The sequence below is a fragment of the Paramormyrops kingsleyae genome, chromosome 2 (assembly GCF_048594095.1).
Source record: "Paramormyrops kingsleyae isolate MSU_618 chromosome 2, PKINGS_0.4, whole genome shotgun sequence".
Lineage (NCBI taxonomy): Eukaryota > Metazoa > Chordata > Actinopteri > Osteoglossiformes > Mormyridae > Paramormyrops > Paramormyrops kingsleyae.
Window position 1 is genome coordinate 37,070,924 of NC_132798.1, and position 18,938 is coordinate 37,089,861.

At 41.6% G+C, this 18,938-nt stretch overlaps 1 protein-coding gene across 1 annotated transcript; it reads right to left on the reverse strand.

Annotated features, from left to right (window-relative positions):
- Positions 1–298: 298 nt before the first annotated feature.
- On the reverse strand, positions 299–18,862 carry atp6v0a2b (ATPase H+ transporting V0 subunit a2b). The gene is made up of 20 exons (XM_023804334.2): positions 18,153–18,862; positions 17,338–17,416; positions 16,489–16,586; positions 15,793–15,930; positions 14,005–14,102; positions 13,492–13,618; positions 13,095–13,177; positions 12,919–13,012; positions 8,281–8,493; positions 7,296–7,446; positions 6,961–7,100; positions 6,711–6,868; positions 6,499–6,589; positions 6,256–6,374; positions 5,795–6,005; positions 5,094–5,213; positions 4,814–4,933; positions 2,258–2,375; positions 1,620–1,791; positions 299–1,492 (listed from the first exon to the last, which is right to left on the reverse strand). Exons 1-20 carry the CDS (start codon positions 18,267–18,269, stop codon positions 1,390–1,392), a joined length of 2,550 nt encoding a protein of 849 aa, XP_023660102.1. The 5' UTR covers positions 18,270–18,862; the 3' UTR covers positions 299–1,389.
- Between the last annotated feature and the right edge of the window lie 76 nt (positions 18,863–18,938).

Sequence of the window (18,938 nt, forward strand, 5' to 3'; positions counted from 1 at the left end):
CAATTCTTCTAAGTCATCTTACGGGAATCATTTCAAACCCAAGTTTAAAAGATGAAGAAGTCAGCCTAGCTGGGATGGCACATATTTTGTGAATTCATCTTCAAAATGTGTTTTGATTAAATTCATTTTTATTTTCACAAGGCACATTTTTACATTGGTGTTATATCAATTAATTGATAAAATAAATGTGGGGCAAGGAGACATGTAGTTTCTTCTGCTTTCAAAGGGGGGCATGACAGAAAAAGTACCACTGACAACCACCGACATACAAGATTAAGTCAACATACATGGCACTGTATAACCCAGTCATCAGCTTTATTAGTTTTCATTAGTTTTTTTGTGAATTTTGAAAATTCTGTTCTGTAAAAAAGACATTCACCGTCAGGGAATGTATGATGTAATGGCAAGTCAACAACTTTTTAATGAAAAAAAATCAAATCAGCTTTAGCCTCATTGTTGCTTTACAATAAGAAGGGGTTATGATAATAACTACACATTCATTAAAATAAATACAATTAGAACAAATCTGAGAGTACAAGGGAAAAAGGATGCGATTTCACCCCTTTGGGAAACCACCACAGCATTTATGTAGTCCAGTTTGTCCCTGAATTACCCAATTGGCTTATCACTCTCATATTATCAACACATTTCACAAGGGCAAATGTCATCTAAGTTGCTGCACCATTCATTCATTAGAAGATACAGGTTGTCAATTTCAAGGTCACTTGTACCTGTCCTCAGTATGGAAAATTACATTTTGTTTATAAAAAGGCATCAATTAAAACTGTCGCCCAAAGATGAACTGTGCTTTCCACTTTCTTAACATGAATCATAATACAGGCTTGACCGTATCACCCTAAGCTTAAATCAGTCTAGTGCTGACATTCATATAGTGACGCAAGATGTTGGCTACAAGCTACCTTCATTTATTACGGTCAGTCTCCACCCTTGGGACAGAAGCACCCAGCAAACTGCATTGTACACATTTAAGCTAACAATAGAACAAAAAAGAAAACACCTTAGGGTGGTTACTTAGCTGGAATTTGAGCATCTTATATGTATAATTCCTTCGGCGTGTATAAAAGAGGTACCTGCTCATGTCAAAAATCAAATCCTCCAAGCTTTCTTAAACCTATAAGATGAAAGTGTGTCACATTTGGTCATAAAGCACACAAAAGAACCAGAAATCAATTAAATAGCGAAGATTCATTTAAAACAAAATATGATCTGATGATATTTGGTTGCAACAGTATAAGGCATCCAGTGCAACAAAGATTTTATTATGGGAAAAAAAGGAAGAAATAAGAGTTATTCAGCGATGAGGCTCAATGTCACAGAATCCCCGTAAGTCAAGTCCAGAATCCCAGGGCGGGATTCCAAGTGTCAGATTCACAGCAGGCCATGGAGCTCGAAACTGGAGGGGAGGAGCGAGAACGCAAAGGGTGCAAACTTCACACCTGTCCCACTGTAGAATTTATTTTGGAACTCTACCCTACACAGCAGAGGGAAGAAGAACATAAAGATCTTACCTCATATACCATGGTTTACAACAGCAACTGAAGATATTTTGGAATGATAGTTCATTTTGCTGAACGGACGAGCAGAGCAGGATTACTGACCAGTGCAGCCGTATGGCATGAAGAAAGGCAGACAGGCCCTCCATAACCAGCAGGATGAAGACGGTGAGCACAGCAAACAGGCTGAACACAGGCACCAGGAAGATGATGCCAACGCTGGTGTCAACCCGCAGCCCGACCCGCATCACCATGGCCCAGAGCACCTCCGACAGCTCTGACAAAGCACACAGGCAAGCAGATTATCCAGCTCATGTGCATGTCCTGATAACTCAGAACTGAGAGCTGCATCACAAATTCAAGCGCTGGTTAAAACTGGTTAAACACCAAGTATTTAAAGGACAATGACGTATCTCATTTCAGTTCATCAGTGCACAAAAAGTAATTATACTGGCCAAAAAAAATTCAGATTGTATATTTTCAATAAGTCATGTCCACGAATAGCAGCTTGTTCTTTGAAAAAAAATTGTTAGGGTGTGAGAAAATGCTGATGAAAGCACAACAATAATAATGAAATTATGGAACAGATTAATCAGCAGAAATAACTTCAACAAAAATCAAACAAAATCAACAAAATCAAAGGCAAAAAAACCCTTTATGACAGGTTGTAGTGTTTACATGTGATATCTGCAGGATCAGGACAAGAAGAGCCTTTGTCTCAGGTCAGTGTTGGCAATACTTACGGGCATGTGCCAGGCTCAAAGCCCATAGCCTCAGGTAGGAGGCCGTGTTGGAGATGCAGCCCAAGCAGTATTCAATGGTGTGGATGGACTGGTGCAGGAACACCTCCGCAAAGTCAAACTGGCACATGGGAGAAGACATCATGATGTCGTTGTTTCAGCTTTTATAACTTTAACTTTTGCAGTAGGTAACCATACATGTATAAACAACTCCAGCACTGTACTTCTCATTCATAACCAACACAGCTTACTAGGGGTGGCACGGTTCACAAAACCCACGGTTCGGTTTGTATCACGGTTTTAGGGTCACGGTTTTCGGTTCTGTACGGTTCTTGTTATTTTTTCTTTTAATCTTTAACACTCCAGAAATGTACTTCAGCATATGATATATAGCTTAATTATCCACAATTTAGGATACAGTATTAAAAAAGTTATATCATGTAATCATGCATAAACTGAATTTGACTTGACTTAAAGCACATTATTAAAATTATTAAACATTATTAATCCCAGAACAGTAATAAAATAAAAGTCTTGCCTCAACATAAATGCTAAAAGAATAGATCGCTATTACAGTTGGGTATGGGCACGCGGTCTTATTTAGAAAACATACAAAAAGAGACGCATATAATGTTTAATCATTCGTTTTGTATTTGTCCGGTCCACGGGGTTAATTTGGGATCGTTAAAATGATAGATCACCTATCTTGATTAAGCCTGATTCGGTTCTTGTGTATGCAACTGCTCCCCCTAATGGTCAGATGAAAAAGCTAGCTGAACAAGCCAAGTTCAATAAAATGAAATTAAATATTATATATATATATATATATATATATATATAACGTGAACAAAATTGGTATTAATTATATTGAATGTTCTTGAGTAATCGATAAAATGTGTATGTACAAGACATCAATCTGTAATAGTGCAAAATATGTCCAGTTGATATGTCTAGTACAATCATCTGGCAATAGCCTGTAGGTCTGTGTGGTCAGACATTGTTCAATAAACAGAATTTTTAGGAACATGGCAAATGTTCACATTGCAGCATGGAAGCAGGCTCACTGTTACAATGCTGACCGGGGAAGCAGAGGCGAGGAGACCTAGGATCGGGGGAATGCGGGGTTTAATGAGCAAAAGGAACACAGACGAGCGGTAAAGCAGAATTACAATATAATGACCGGACTGGAGAAAGAAACGGAAACGCGGACTAAATACAATGGAGTAATGACAAATTTGACAACAATCAGGAACAGCTGGTAAACACGGGGAATCCACACAGGGTTAACGAGGGGGCGTGGCACACGGAAAGAGCGGACGATCGAGGCATGACACTCACTGGAGTGCTTTGTCACAGATAACTTAATTTTCTTTAACAAAGTGCCTAACCGCACATTAAATAGTCGCACAACAGTGTTCAGATGTTGTGCTATCGGTTGGCTGAAATTTAAACGTTTTCTTCAGAGACAGGGTGGTAACGCCGAAAACACGAGCTAAACGCAGCAAACGAAAGGCTACCGGAAATTACTTAGCTGGCTGAACTTTTACCGGAACTACATCACACCGCTCTGTGCATATAGCCTTATTCTTTCGCGCGAAAGGGAAACACACTGACGTCACATACGGGGCACGAGGCTACATCGCGCATGTCATGAACCGTCGAACCGTGCGACGCATGCATGCTCCGAACCGAGACAAGCGAACCGAACGGTTCGGTTTTTTTTCATGAACCGTGCCATCCCTACAGCTTACACTGAACTACGTGCTCAAAAGGCACAAAACAAGGGGTGTGTCCGAAATCGCACACTTGCCTCAGTGCACTGAGATGTAGTGCGTAGTGCGCACTGCGCACTTCCTCCTGTAGTGCACAGTACCATGGGAAAGTGCTGTCATAAATGGAACACTAACGTTTTGCACTTACCGGAAGTGACGGACTAGCATTTGATCGCGATTCTCCAGCGCCCCAAAATATTTGCCGTGTTTTGTTTACAATGAATTTCCTTGTGGTTTTATTTGCGTGTATATAACTTATCTACGACCGCCTAACCGGCTAAAAAACTGCTAACATTTACGTGGGCGAACTCTTCTAAGCCGATATAATCGCAAACTCAAAATTATCTATAACTGTCGTCAGAGTGTGACAGGCTACACACCGAAGTAAACATCAGTAAAATAATTTTATTAATGTTACATTTGTATGACGCAGTTGCCTCTGCTTGAGCTTGCGTGTCTATGTTGTCCGCCATTATTTAAACTTGCCGAAAGTCCCTCCCCTTCCGCTACGTAGTCAAAATGGCGTCCGTTTAGTGAGAGTAGTGTCCATCGTTCTGCACTGCGTTTTCTGGCCGTTTTCAGTGCACCATCCGGGTACTTTCAGTGCACTTAATTTTGGCTTAGTTGTCAGTGTGAACACTGACACTACGCCCTAAAATCGCGCACTAAAAGTACGCAAGAGCGCGATTTCGGACACACCCAAGGACTCGCAAAAATAGGGAAAGAAACTGCCTCATTTATCAGGACTGTTGAAATGTTACTGACATATTCACAATAATACTCCTACCTCCTCCGACTGGTCCTCTCTGCTGGAGGAGTGGTTGTTATGACTACCACCCTCTTCCATATCCTGGTCCCGCAGGAGGCAAAGCTCCTCATCGCTGCTATGTCGTACTCGCTCGTATCCCTGGGTGACAGATTGAGATCGGGCAGATTAAGGTCAGAGGACAGTCACAAAAATTTTTAACTGACAGCACTCAGAGAGAGAAGAAAATACAAATGAAGCAATACGACCAGAGGTTCATGCATAATGAAACCATGAGATGACCCCTCCCCACCAGACTGACCCTGTACATTCCCAGCCCTCTGCCCCCATGCTGCAGCCAGTAGAGGTAGACTGGTTTTCCCAGGAGCAGCACTGGTACGGACAGCAATGCGATCACCACCAGGAGCACCTGGAAAACTGCCTGTTGGGGCCAGATGAAGCTTAAGTTACTCACAGATTATTACGCAGATATGACTGATTCTGAACTGGCCAGAAATCGATGGATGCAGCACCAATAATAAAGTTATAAATCACTGACACACTAGTGTGGGATATCCAACACACATTTATTCATACTCACAATCTACTCCTCCATCATTTTAAAACAAAGTGGCTTAATATATTGGTTCTCAATCTTGTTCCTAGTGACCCCCCCTGCCAAATTGTTTTCATTCCAACCCACACTTCTTTCAATGTGCCACTTTCATTATTAGCCTATTAAGGACCATATCAGCCTGATTAAAGTAGGGTTGGAATGAAAACATTCTGGCAGAGGGGGGCGCCAGGAAAAGGACTGAGAACCACTGACAATAGAATTTAAAAACTGCCTCCTATTTGCATATCAGTGTTGCGCATCTAAGGTCAAACATCTAAATCAAATTTAAATGTGCGGTCCATTCCTCTTCTGCACAGCACAGAATGTCACAGCACAGATCTCTTACACGACCTACAATACTTGGCTAAAATGCAAACATAAATACCAGCCCCTCATCTGGAACCAACCTGCCCGGGGTAGAGCGGCTTCACAGCATCCCCCTGCATGAGAAACATGTTGATGAAGTGGATGAGGATGCTGGGAGCCAGACGCGAGTTCACCGAAGAGAAGGCCAGCCACTTGTAGAAGATCATAAAGACCAGGTAGCCGAAGAGGCACAATAGGAAGAGCAGCTCCGGAAGGAAGACCAGGTACAGATTGAACTTTTTCTTGAAGTGCCTTAGGAATGTGGGGATGGGCCAGGAAAAAAGTAGCAGGGTTAGAAACACACATTAGGAATTCTGGGAAGAACTTCATCTTTGATACACCTGCACTCTCCAAGGGCAAAAGGTCACAAAACGCCATCAGAGGTCAACCAGAAAACATTTCACTTCAACATTTATAATGGAGTAACTAATATTCATTTACACTGTATCCCGTAATCTGAATCAGAAAACCACAAACCACCCCCCCTAAGAAGGATAGTTACAGGTGATTGAAGACACTTAGAACGACCCCAAAGCTCATGTGAATGATGCCCAGGATCACAGACATCTTCATCTTGTAGGAGTTCAGGAAGGAGAGACGGTTTGTTGCTATGTTCCAAACCTGCAACACCAAAGACAAAAAAAACACATGGGAACGTTCTCCAACGCATAACACTTATTTGTTGTAGTTTGAACAGCAGTATGCTTTTGCACTCCAAAGCTTTGTAAATAAGACCAGAACTGACCGGGTCTATGCCCAGGGGGTAGGGTCCTCCAAAAACCCCGGGGACACTGGGGTCAAGGGTTAGCAAGGCATTTGAGTGCAAAGTTTCATTCCTATTAATGGTGTGAAAAGAGAGACCAGTTAAAAACATGACTTATTTACAAAAATGCTGGTTAACACATAATGTTTAAACCATTGAAAAATTTTCCCCAACAGGACACCCTCCCAACTCACGCCCAATGATTCTGAGAGAACATGGCCTTAACGCTCCAGCCTGAGCCAAAGATGTTGAGAGACTTGGAGAAGCAGTCATTGTAGATCAGTCCGGTGTAGATGGAGAAGAGGCCCATCATCAAGATGATGTAGCGGCCCTCAAAGAATGTGGTCAAGAACTGTGGAAGATGTTGAACCCTGGTTATAGGCATGTCACAGTAGAGCAGTAATGAAGGACCATGGCATTGGCCTGGAGGGTGCCCGTACCCACCTCGTTACGCGTCTGTCTCAACTTTCGGTTGTCCTCAAACAGTACCATCCACCAGGCGAAAAGGGCCATAATGATGCCGTGCCCAAGGTCACCAAACATCACCGCAAACAAAAACGGGAAGGTGATGATGGTGTAAGGAGCTGAAAGGAAAACACAAAATCAGGTTAGCAAAAGTAGCAGGTGGGAAAACAAACCCTCAGACACAAGTTTAAAAGCAAAAAAAAAAAAAAAGCTTGAGTGGTCCCACGCCTTATCGTGCCTGAGACAGGCTACAGGCCCTCCAGTTACCCTGCTTGGGATAAGCAGTTAGAAGACAGACAGATGGTTGCCCTTACCTGGGTTGACTTCTCTGTAGTTCCCCACACCATAGGCCTCAACAATGTTCTGGAAGCCCGAGGTGAATTTATTGGTCCTTATAAGAGTGGGCGGTGGGTCCTTGGTTGGGATGCGGTTCACAAAAGAAGGGACAGTAGCACCACTTTTTCTCTGCAGAAAATGAAAGGAAAGTCACTTTACCCATGCTGGTGGCCATGGAAATACAAAAACTATAATTATTCATTTACTGCCCCATGCCAAATCATTCACACAATCAACCATGACTAACTGAAGCACTTATTGAATTGTCTATCACCTAATTATCATCATGTGGCAAGTGCACCAGGACTTTAGGTTGTAATTGTTAAGATCCATCCAACTCCCACCATGGTTTAGGCCAATGACTAGTAGGTAGCTATTCAGATTAGACCTGCACTTCAGTTGCCAGTTCAATTCAGCTACCATAGCTCCCTAGATAAATGGTTCATGTACTAAATATGCTAGTTACTACAACAGGAGTTCATGAAGGATTTCATTAGCAACTGACAAGTTGGAAGGCCAAGTGATGAGAAGGGTGGCATCCGAAATTGCACAATTCCACACTAAATAGTGAGCAAAATAGTAAACGAGACATAATACTGTGTACCACAGTGCATATTAGGGCACAAAAAGTTCCCTAATGGCACCTTACATCAGGTCAAAATACGATGTGTGTGAACACTGTACACTATTCAATCCCACAATTCTAGACTGTGAAAGTCACAGCCATATACGGTTTGTTTGTTACTTCTTGTTATGCAGGACATCTGTCATTAAAAGTCAAAGTCCAGCAGTTCAAAGGTAACAGAGTGCATCGTGAAATTGTATAAAGTTACCATTGCCATAATGCATACTTTTTCCTTGTTTAAGTGTATAGTGTGCGATTTCGAATGCAGCCAAGTACTGAAGGGAAGGGCTAGCTCAACTACAACTGCAATTTTCTTATAAAGGTCAGCAGAGACTCACCGAGCCCTCCTCTAGTGCCCTCCGTAGGGCAGGCAGGTCATTGACTGGGCACCACACTTCAGCAATGAGACACTTGTTGGTGACATCGAAGCTGCACAGGTTTAGAATGTGGTAGATGGCCTTCATCTTCTTGACTTGAACCACCCATGTGTAGACAGACTCCGAGGCCTTGTTCAGTACCTGCCTCAAGTATTCCTCTGTCCTATGAAGGACCTGGTCCCAACAAATAAATCATTACCAAGACAGAAAAAAATAAAAGCAAAAAATGCAGTTAAACACACTCTATGGACAAAAGCACTGGGACACATCTCAATTACTGAATTCTGGTGTTTTATTCAGACCCAGGTTAACAAGTATTTTCTGAAAAAATGGGTCGTTCTGAAGAATTCAGTGAATTCAAGTGTGGTACTGTCAAAGGATGCCATGTTTGCAATAAGTCAGTTTGTGAAAAAAATCTTCCCCATTATATATTCCACGGTCAAGTGTAAGTGGTATTATTGCAAAGGGGAACCATTTAAATACATCTCAGCCATGAAGTAGCAGACCACGTGAAATAACAGAGTGGGGCTTCTGAATGCTGAAGTACATAGCGTGTAAAATCACCAATACTCCGTTGACACAATAACTGTAAATTCACTGGAAAGCAATGGAAAAGTGTTCTGTGGAGTGACGAATCACATTTCTCCGTCGGTCAGTCTGATGGACAAGTCTGGGTTTGGCAGATGCCAGGAGATTACCTGCCTGACTGCATTGTGCCAAATGTAAAGTGTGGTGGAGGAGGGATAATGGTATGGGATTGTTTTTCAGAGGTTGGGCTTGGCCCTTTAGTTCCAGTGAAGGGAACTCTTAATGCTTTGGCATACCAACACATTTTGGACAATTCTATGCTTCAACTTTGTGGGAACAATCTGGGGAAGGCCCTTTTCTGTTCCAGTATAACTCTGCCCTAGTGCACACAGCAAGGTCCAACTTGACATGATTAAGTAACTTTGATGTGGAAAAACTTGACTGGCCTACACAAAGCCCTGACCTCAACCCCATCAAACACCTTTGGGATGAACTAGAATGGAGTTTGTGAGCCAGGCCTTCATGTCCAACATCAGTGCCTGACCTCAGAAACGTTCCTCTGGACAAAAGAGCAAAAATTCACACAGACACACTCCAAAATCTTGTGGAAAACCTTCCCAGAAGAGTGCCAGCTGTTACAGAAGGGGACCAACAACATATGATGTTTGTAAACTTAGAATGGGTTGCCATAAAAGTTCCTGTAGGTGTACTGTAATGGCCAGGTGTCCAAATACTTTCGTCCATATATTGTATATTGCATTGTGTTTAAGCCAGATGGTTCGAAATATTACTAAATTTTAACATGAAGTGAAACAAATTCATACCAGGTAAACATCTATCTTTGAACAGTTAGAATTAAAAAGCACTGACAGAACTTAACTCTCAAATGTCAAATTATGAAGTATCTGAGGGTCTATGTGAGAAAATGAAACTGACACAATAAACGCCAAGAGTCAAGATCTCACTGATGTCTTGTCATGGAGGTAAGATACTACTCCGGCTAACCCTACACATTACCCCAGTAAAGTGACCTTCAGCTGTGACTGGGCAATCAGATGAAAGTAAAGCCCAAAAGTTCACTTTCATAAACATATTAACAATCATCCTGCTTCACATTTCCATGACTAAAATTTACATTCACTTACATTTATTTATTTAACAGATGTTTTGATCCAAAGAGACATACAACTGGGAAAGCAGGGCCAGGTAGTCCCAGGAGCAACTGGGGTTAAGGATCTTGCTCTAGGGCCCAACGGAGAAATCATTCTGCTGACCACAGGATTTGAACAGGTGACCTTCTGATCACAGGCAATGAGTTCTCATTGGTAGTCACAAATCGCCTGATAACTGTGTTACCACTTACATCAATAAGTTATTTCAACAGCAGTCTACATCTATGCTTTCTGCCTCTCTGTACAACAAGACAGCTCCAGCGTACTGTTCAGTCATGATCATTTTCTCTATATCCTACTGCCTCCAAGTTCCCACCCACGCTGTAAGCTCCTTGGCATTAGGGGTGCAACGATTATTCGACATTGTCGACAAAAATCGACAATAAAAATAGTCGCCGACGAATTTGATTGTCGATAATTGTCGCCAGACGTATTTTTAAATGGAGTGAGACGTTTTCCTTCCTTTATACTTGTGCAATACTACCGCTTTCCAATAGACTGCACCAATACACCACACAGGTGAGATTCGCTCTTGCGCAATAGCATTCAGCAACAGGTAGAAGAATGGTGGCCACAAATCAGGCATCGTTGCATATTAAACGCTCTAAAGGCTTTTATGTCCGAAAACAAAGACGAGATCTACAAAAGGGTGAATAGCACGGACTTCTTGTTGTCTGGCGTATCTAATAATAAAAAAAAAAAATTAAATAATAATAATAATAATAAATAATTATAACAACAACAACAACAACAACAACAACAATAGGGCATAATAATAGGCTAGTAGTAGTATATTTTACATTTTCAAAAAAGATCAGAATAGAACGTATTTTTGTTTGGAAGTCGGTGGTGTGTCATGAAGTGTCTCATTCGTTAAAATTTAGCTAATAAAGGTCAGAAAACAGTGTAGAAAACCCATTGCTTAAATAAAGAAGCCAAAACTCTGAAGCTCAAGATTCAGGACAGTGGCTCCGATGCTGCAAGTGCTGCGAGAGCTTATGCTCCCTTAAAAATAAATAACAGCAGTTTAAGTCAGTTTTCTTGCTGTTAACAGAGGAATGGCAATGGGAAGCTGCTCAATTTCCCGTATTTTGGGTCAGGATCTTGGGATTTTTCAGCCTGCTTTAAAATGAGTTTTTATTTGTAAACATAGGCTATATAAATAGCTGATATGACAAGAAATTACCTTGCATTTTAACCCCTATACCGCAAATGAAGTACGAATTAGCATATACAGGTTAAAATGCATGATAATTTCTTGTCATATCAGCACAAATGCACATAAAATACGTATTTGCACTGTCACAGCAAAAGATTGCCGCACGTATCGCTTATAAAAGGTGAATGGGTACTTGCGTACCAGTTATATGCAGCCCTGATTATAACAAATATTGTATCAGAAATTCGGATCGGTGCCGATCCAGACCTATTTGACGGATCGGGTATCAGCCATGTGTGACCAATCCACAACCTATACTTACTTATTTAGTTTTTGGCAATCTCTAAAAAGAAACCTCCCATTTCGTGTTAAATCTATTTGCACAATCAATCGCACGACAGCTCTTTCCCATTTTACATGTGTTGTTTTGCGGCATTGATGTCGAACAATAACCTCATGCTAAATGTAAAAGCTGGTAGCTAAATAGGAGCCATTTTATAATTATGCAATTTATAATCCGATTAGTCGACTAATTGTTTTAATAGTCGATGACTAGTCAACTATCAAAATAGTCGTTAGTTGCAGCCCTACTTGGCATAACCCTCTGGGGACGAGGGCATCGTCAGCGATGCCGTGTATCTTTCTCGTGTTATTTCAGTTTATATCTTGCTGAAATCTTTATGTAGAATCATGAAATAAAAAGCTGACTAAATCCGCAATCTGTCTTCTTTTCAAAACGTCCATTGTCGGTATTAAAGTTTTTAAAATTAGGTTAAATAGGCAAAAAGTAAACCATGTCACCTTACTTTGTTTTACCTGCATCGGGGGCGTGTGGTACCGCTCTCAGCTGAAGATCGCTATTCACATTCTAAATAGCCGCATTAGCGCGTATTCAAATCGCATTTGCATGGTAATTTGATGAACAACGCAATGGTGAAATGCGATCCAGATACATCCCCATCAGTGCCATAAAAGGGTGGGGGGATATGGCCAGGTGTGAATAGCTCAAGCATACATGAGAGCTCCTACATATTCAATGGAAGGATGCCAGAAATAGTGACATGAGTTAAATTTTTATTATTTATTTATCTGAATGTTGCAACTACACCATTTAGTCATCTTCATGTACCCAAGTCTTTGGTGATCAGATATCTGCGATCAAAACAAACTGGCACCATTGCTTACTATGTAGTTTATAATGTTTTTGCCAGTGTTCCAAACTGCATTTTGCAATGTCTACACTATGATGTCAAATTACAAACAACATAAATCTGACATATTTACATTATACATTAAAATTAAGATGAGTGTAACGGCAAAACAAATATATAAGAAATAATTTATTTGCCACTTTGCTTATAAATCGTTAGTGCCTTACAACTTACTTTCAAACAACCAGTAAGGATAGATCCATGGAACTTTTACTACTAGCCAAGTCGGCTAGTTCAGTAGTAATGTAGTCTGACATGCAATTTTTTTTACTAGTCAGCAGACTAGTGTTCAGTTTTTTGTACTCACCCTTCTCCTGAATAACTTGCGCCAGGTAAGCAGGCGAGCTTAATTTACAACCCTGGATACCTCAATGTCTGATTTTAATAAGAGAAGTTTTCGGGGTATTCAAAATGACCTCTGCAATTCATTGCATGCAAATGCTGGGGATCATGGTAGCGGAGCCAGCAGATTAACAACATGAAAATCGTTTTGTCATAATTTTTTAAGTGTGACATCCAGAAAACTTACGATGTTCAGGTCTTGGATGCGAGTCCTGAGGCCTTCCACCACCTCAATTCGTTCTTCATTACTGTTTGGGTAAGGGTACAGGTGACAGTGGTAGCTGCAGAATAAGATAAATATCATAAGACATCACCAATACCTGTGGACATCCACGATGTCAGACAGATGAAGGATTCAGTTACCAGTCACAGATCTTTTTCACTTTTTGCCCAATCTGGTCCCCCCAGAAGGAGACAAGGAAGACAACACTTTTGGTGCGTTCACCCTGCAAAGACAAGGGACAGTATGAACTATGGCAGTTTAACCGAGAACCTGCCTGTGTTCCACTCATTTTTAAAGCATCTCAGTGACACTGAACATAGAGCCCAGTTAAAACTTCTTACCTAGAGTGAGCAACAGCACATCATCATCGTCAGCACATCAAAAAGCCAACACAAAACATACACACTTATCAAACCACCCCAACTCATAAATGCCTTAAATCACCAGAGCCTCGTGATTCCATGCACCATCTCCATTCACATCGTGTCTGGGTCCTGCACCCACTCGTCAACCTAAACAATTCTCAAATCAACGCACCGTATCTGGGTCCTCCAGGTACTCATCGATCTCAGAGTAGCTGAGGATAGTGTAGCCTTTGCAGACCCTCCATAGCATGCGCTCAAAAGCCTCAATCTTTGCTCGGTGGATGAGGCCTGAGACAAACCTGCACCCAGGAGACCAAAGGCAAGCAGCTGTTAAGCCACATACTCACCTTCCATGACCTGCGTCAGCCACAACATCATAGAACCAATGTGAACTGCAATATTTTTATTGGAAGGCTGTGTCTGGCCTTCAGGGAGTGAACCCAATAATAACCTTGAAGCTGCAACATCATAAATATAAAAAAATTGGTTCAAGTGCTTACAAAAAAAACCTATTGGGGGTGGGATTATTTGTGAACTGTTAATTACTGCCAATGGGAATCAGTAAAACAATCAATATGAAGTGGACTTAACCTATCAGTAATAGACAGCAAATGGTAATGCAAGAAATGAAGCCTCCTATCTCCCATCCCTGGTTTAAGGGTGAACATGGTGTTAGGATACACACCCAAGTTTGGCTCCCAGCCTCTGCATGCTGGTGTAGTCCATCACAGAGTCCTTCTCCAGGAAGGGGAATTCCTCGTACTGTGCCTGCACTGGCTCTCGCTGGACACCGGGGACACAACACAGCCATGATGGAACAGCATGCAGTCGATGCAGAGAGCGCCACTCAGAAACTATAACTATTTAAGGTGCCACCATGAACCACTTACAGGTATCTGATGGAGCTTTCTGGACTAACCAACCAACAGGTTCGCCCATGGTCCAAACCCTTAACTGATATGGTGCATCAGGGTAAATAAGTCCAGTAATAGGTGCAATCAACAGAAATAATCACTTCCTAGTTATACCTGATAAATCAATTTATCCAAATAAAATGAAATGAGTCACGCAATTTCTTAAAAGTCGAACCAACCAGTTCGAAAAAAATATTACCTAGAGCTCGATCTGAATCTCAAAAGTGAATGCCGACCTAAGATAACTTGTACGTGCGGGGAAATGAGTCACGCGGCACTTCTCTCAGCTGAAACAAAGGGTAACGCTTCAGTCTCAGCCTCGCGTTCGCTGTGATAGCTTCGTGCATGTTTACACTAACTGAATACATATATTTAGACAGTAAAAATACATTCAGACAATGATAGTAACAGTAATTATTAAATAATAAAATATATTTTAAAATAAAGATTTCTTATTAATAATTTTAATATTAATAATAAATCATCATTATTATTATTATTATTATTATATAATCATTTAATTATAATAATATTGTTGTGCCGAGTGGGGACGGAACGGAGACAAAGGCACAGACGTCAGGGTATCGGGGAATACGGGGTTTAATTACAGGTAAGGCAGGCAAAACGCAGATGGACAATATAATGACCGGACTGGGAAAACAAACTGAAACGTGGACGAAATACAGAGGACTAATGACAACAACCAGAAACAGGGGGATTCCACATGGGGTTAACGAGGGGGCGTGGCGCACGGAAGGAGCAGATGATCGGGGCAGGACACATTGTTTGGATACATTTATCTTCTTACTTTACAAATTACTGTTTTGATAAATGTGCTTAGATGTGTTTAGTACAGTATATGCTCTTCTTGTTTTATCCGGTTCATTTTGTGTTTAAATGCTAAAAAAAAACATATTTAGGTGTAATTTTTTGGGGCTGGTAACCAATTAATTGGTTTTCCATTATTTCTTATGGGGAAAATTCGATCACAACTCAAACTTTTTAGGATTCGATCCGGAGTTCTGAACGGATTAAATTCAAGTTCTGAGGTACCACTGTAAATCCAAAAAACAACATCATTAACTGTGAAAAAAATTATATGATGATTGCAATGCACAGGACTGAGTGCCAGATCAGTCCTTAATGTCTTATACAGCACAAAAGCAACATGCTATCCTCACGTCAGCCTGACATGGGTAAAACAAGACTGCCCAGATCATGTGACCTCTCGCCTAACTAAAGACCTTGGGAATTTCATGTGGCGAGATCTATGCCACCCCTTTAGCTTTACCGCTGAACTCTACTGAATGTTAAAAGAACCCAGCATAATCCAGTGGATTCATTTTAAAAAATGCCTGGTCAGGTGACACTGAAATGATTTCTCTCCACACCCCAGGCCAAAATTCATCCTCTGATTAGCACGAGGGCAGCGCACATGACCAGTGATGCACAAGAACTGAAAAAAAAATAAATAAGAAAATCAAACAAATATAATTTCCATTCTCCACCATCCAGAGAGAGTGAATTTGCTCTCCCCCCCATCTGGGGGCGGGGCCCACCTCAGCAGTACGGCGTACGAAGCTCGGGGTGATGTGCAGCATGTACATATACTCCCTCAGCTCCAGGAGGTTCTTCTGCAGCTTCTCCTTGTTCCTGGTCACCTCACTCAGCTCCACCTCAAGCCTCTGAAGCTGCTCCTGTGATAGGCAGAACAAAACCAGCCCACAGAAATAAGCCAGCTATCAGAGCTCCCTAAATCTTTACGTAATCAAATCAAATCTGCAACCCCTTGCGCTGTCTACCTCACTGAAAGATCTTTGCTTAATCGACACATAATTATCACCCCTAGTGTCTGGGCTTAACAGTTAACAGGTCACCTTGCCTGCACCCACCCGACACCACGTGCCACGTATGGGAAATGTTTCTGGGCTCTACGTGCAGATGCTTTTTCAGATCAAAGATTACCTACAGGTACCTGGAATGTCCCCTAGTAATTGTTGACACCAGTGTTGGAATATGAAAACCCTAAAACAATAATACTACTTACATTTCACCAGAACAGCATTACTAATTAAGTCTTTTAATTATGAGTATTAAAATTACACAGGTACCAAATAAAAAAAGACAGCCTACATCCCCAAAAAGACACTTTAAATTAAACTGAGCTCTTAAAAGTTTAACTTGGCAAAATTCAACAACATTAGTGTACTCACTGAAAGATATCTTGAGAAGACAGATCGACAAATGGAACTTACCATTATAAGCAGTACATGTTTCGGCAGTGGGGCAACAGGGTTGACCTCACCATCAGGAAGAGGGATGTCTGCTTTCTTAATTTCTCTCAGAAGGTACCCTGCCAGAGATGACGGCCTGACTCAGCAAAGCAGCGCACACATGCAGCACCCAGCAAGATGCAAACACCCACATTACGCAAATCAAGGTTTAAGTAGAACATCAAAATACAATGTGGTGCCTGAGAACCAGCCATCAGAATTCTTCAGGCGATTAGAAAACCAGACCAGGCACGGTGGCTCCTGTAACAAAGGGTCACGTTCTACTTAAATCCCTTTCTAAGCTGGTCAAAACCAATGCTATTTCTACAGGTATGTCTCCAGATTGACCCCCCTAAGCTGTTCCCTGTGGAGCACTTGAAAACCCAACATCAAGAAGTAGTGCCTCTCTCCTGACAACAATAAGGAAGGCAGCTCAAACGGGAAATTGTCTGGTCAAATTTTGGTAGTGATGAAGCCTGAACCTTATCTCAAGCAACAAATAACCACAAACCAAAATACAGGAAATGCCAAAAGTACCAAGTTATTTTCTTCAAAACGTATTGCAATTTAACATACATTTATAAATGCGAAAATGTGTCTGTTTAGAAAGCAAATATAACACAGAATTACACTGTCTCAAATAACTTAGCAAGTAAACGACATTTTCACCTGAAAATCTGTTGCATATATTTATGTTACGCAAGTATCTGTATTTCTCCACAGTTCCCATACCGTGTCAGTGCACAACGAAGTGTAAAATGAGAGGCCCTCGGCTCTACTTACAAACATAATGCTTTAATGGCACAGCAATGCTCTGTAATGACACCCTACCTAGAATTCTCTCCATTTCTTCACACCTCTTGATTTCGTTGACAAATTTACGCTGGAAGGAACTGACACTGGGGTTAAGCTAAAACAGGGAAAATAAATAGGGTTAATCACTATCAAAGACTACTAACAACAAAAACTTTCCTCCTTTCAGAATTATCTGGATTTATCTTTGGTCTTGATTATTTGGTCACTTATGCAGTAATAACTGCATGCTTGATTTTGTCAGGTTTCATCATATGTTCTGTCGCTCAATATGTGTCAAGAATTCTGCAAGAAACACAATATCCACCCCTCCCTCTCACACACACTGTAGCTGTATTATGATTTTGGGTATATAAATACGTGAAAGACATTTGCTGGACTATTTGTGTTACTAATATTTTCTAGGAAATGCTACAGGAGACATGGAGAAAGAAAGAGTAATGTTTTACTCCCCTTGTAAACACGGAAGGGTGCAGGCAAACTCCATCAGATGGATGTCAGTTTAGAGTGTCAAAAAAATAAAATATCGTATGTCAAGAAATATGTAATCTATGTTCCTGCTGTTAGCCAGATATCCTGTGAGCAAACAACCACGTACCTGTCAGGGGATACTGACCACTGTAAAATGCGCTGAAACTACATTGAGGGACCTAGATGTGCACGCTAACGTATAGGCGTTCATAATGTATTATGGTTGCAATTAAAATATTCTTTTATGATAAAATTAGATTTGTGCAATGTACACCGAGTGAATAAACTCCAGAGCCACGGTCTTCAATTCGACTTTGGAGCTGCTAGCAAAGTTTCCGCATCAGATGCGCTTCAACACTTACATCCCTGAATTCCACCAGCCCCAGTTCTCCCAGTTCGCAGACACAGTCGTAGGCCGACCCCGACTGCAGGAAGAGCTGGGCCAGGCACATCTCCTCGCTCCGGAACAGCGAGCCCATGTCGTCTTCCTCCACCTCCCCTGGACCTCTCGGAGGCTGGCTGGTCCGCTACCTACTGCCGTCCGTAGGCGGCCGCTCGTCCACCATTAGCGTACCGGACACAAACCTGAAGTGAAAACGCCGAGCCGCCCAACTGCAGATCCCGGGTCAACGCACAATCAAACTCTGCGCCAATTCCGTACCTCCGCTGATCACCCATAAAACTAAAGATTTCGCCTTTTTTTAAATGGCACTTATTAGTTAAGGTTATCAAATAGTTCCCACAACAGGAATACAGAGAGGCAATTTATCGGCTAATTTCACTACAAGCCCGTCTAAGTAATTTACGTAAAGTGCGCAAGTTTACACTGTAACAGTTGCTGACTAAGTAGCAAAACTAGATATTCTTGTCATGTCCCGGATTTCTAAGATCGTCACGCGATAAACGTTTCCGGAGATCACCGTCAAGCAGCCGCATGTTGGTATTTAGAAAATCCACCCCTCCCAGAGCGCAGCGTAGTTATATTCCACGTAGTTTGTCAGAAATAGTCAGACGACAGTCCAGCGAACTAGGAACGGAGGCCGACCAGAAGCTTTCCCTTCGTTCCAGTAGGCGGGGAAACCGACCAGAATCCAGACGGCCCACGAAATCAACGAAAGTTACTACTACGCAATGACGCACACTCACGC

Excerpts from the sequence above, each read along its gene's own strand:
- atp6v0a2b (XM_023804334.2), bottom strand. The coding sequence starts at position 18,269 with ATGGGCTCGCTGTTCCGGAGCGAGGAGATGTGCCTGGCCCAGCTCTTC. Across the intron at positions 8,494-12,918 it reads GCATCCAAGACCTGAACATC|GTCCTTCATAGGACAGAGGA; the intron begins GTAAGTTTTCTG and ends TGTTGGGACCAG. Across the intron at positions 6,590-6,710 it reads TTCTCTCAGAATCATTGGGC|GAATGAAACTTTGCACTCAA; the intron begins GTGAGTTGGGAG and ends CACCATTAATAG.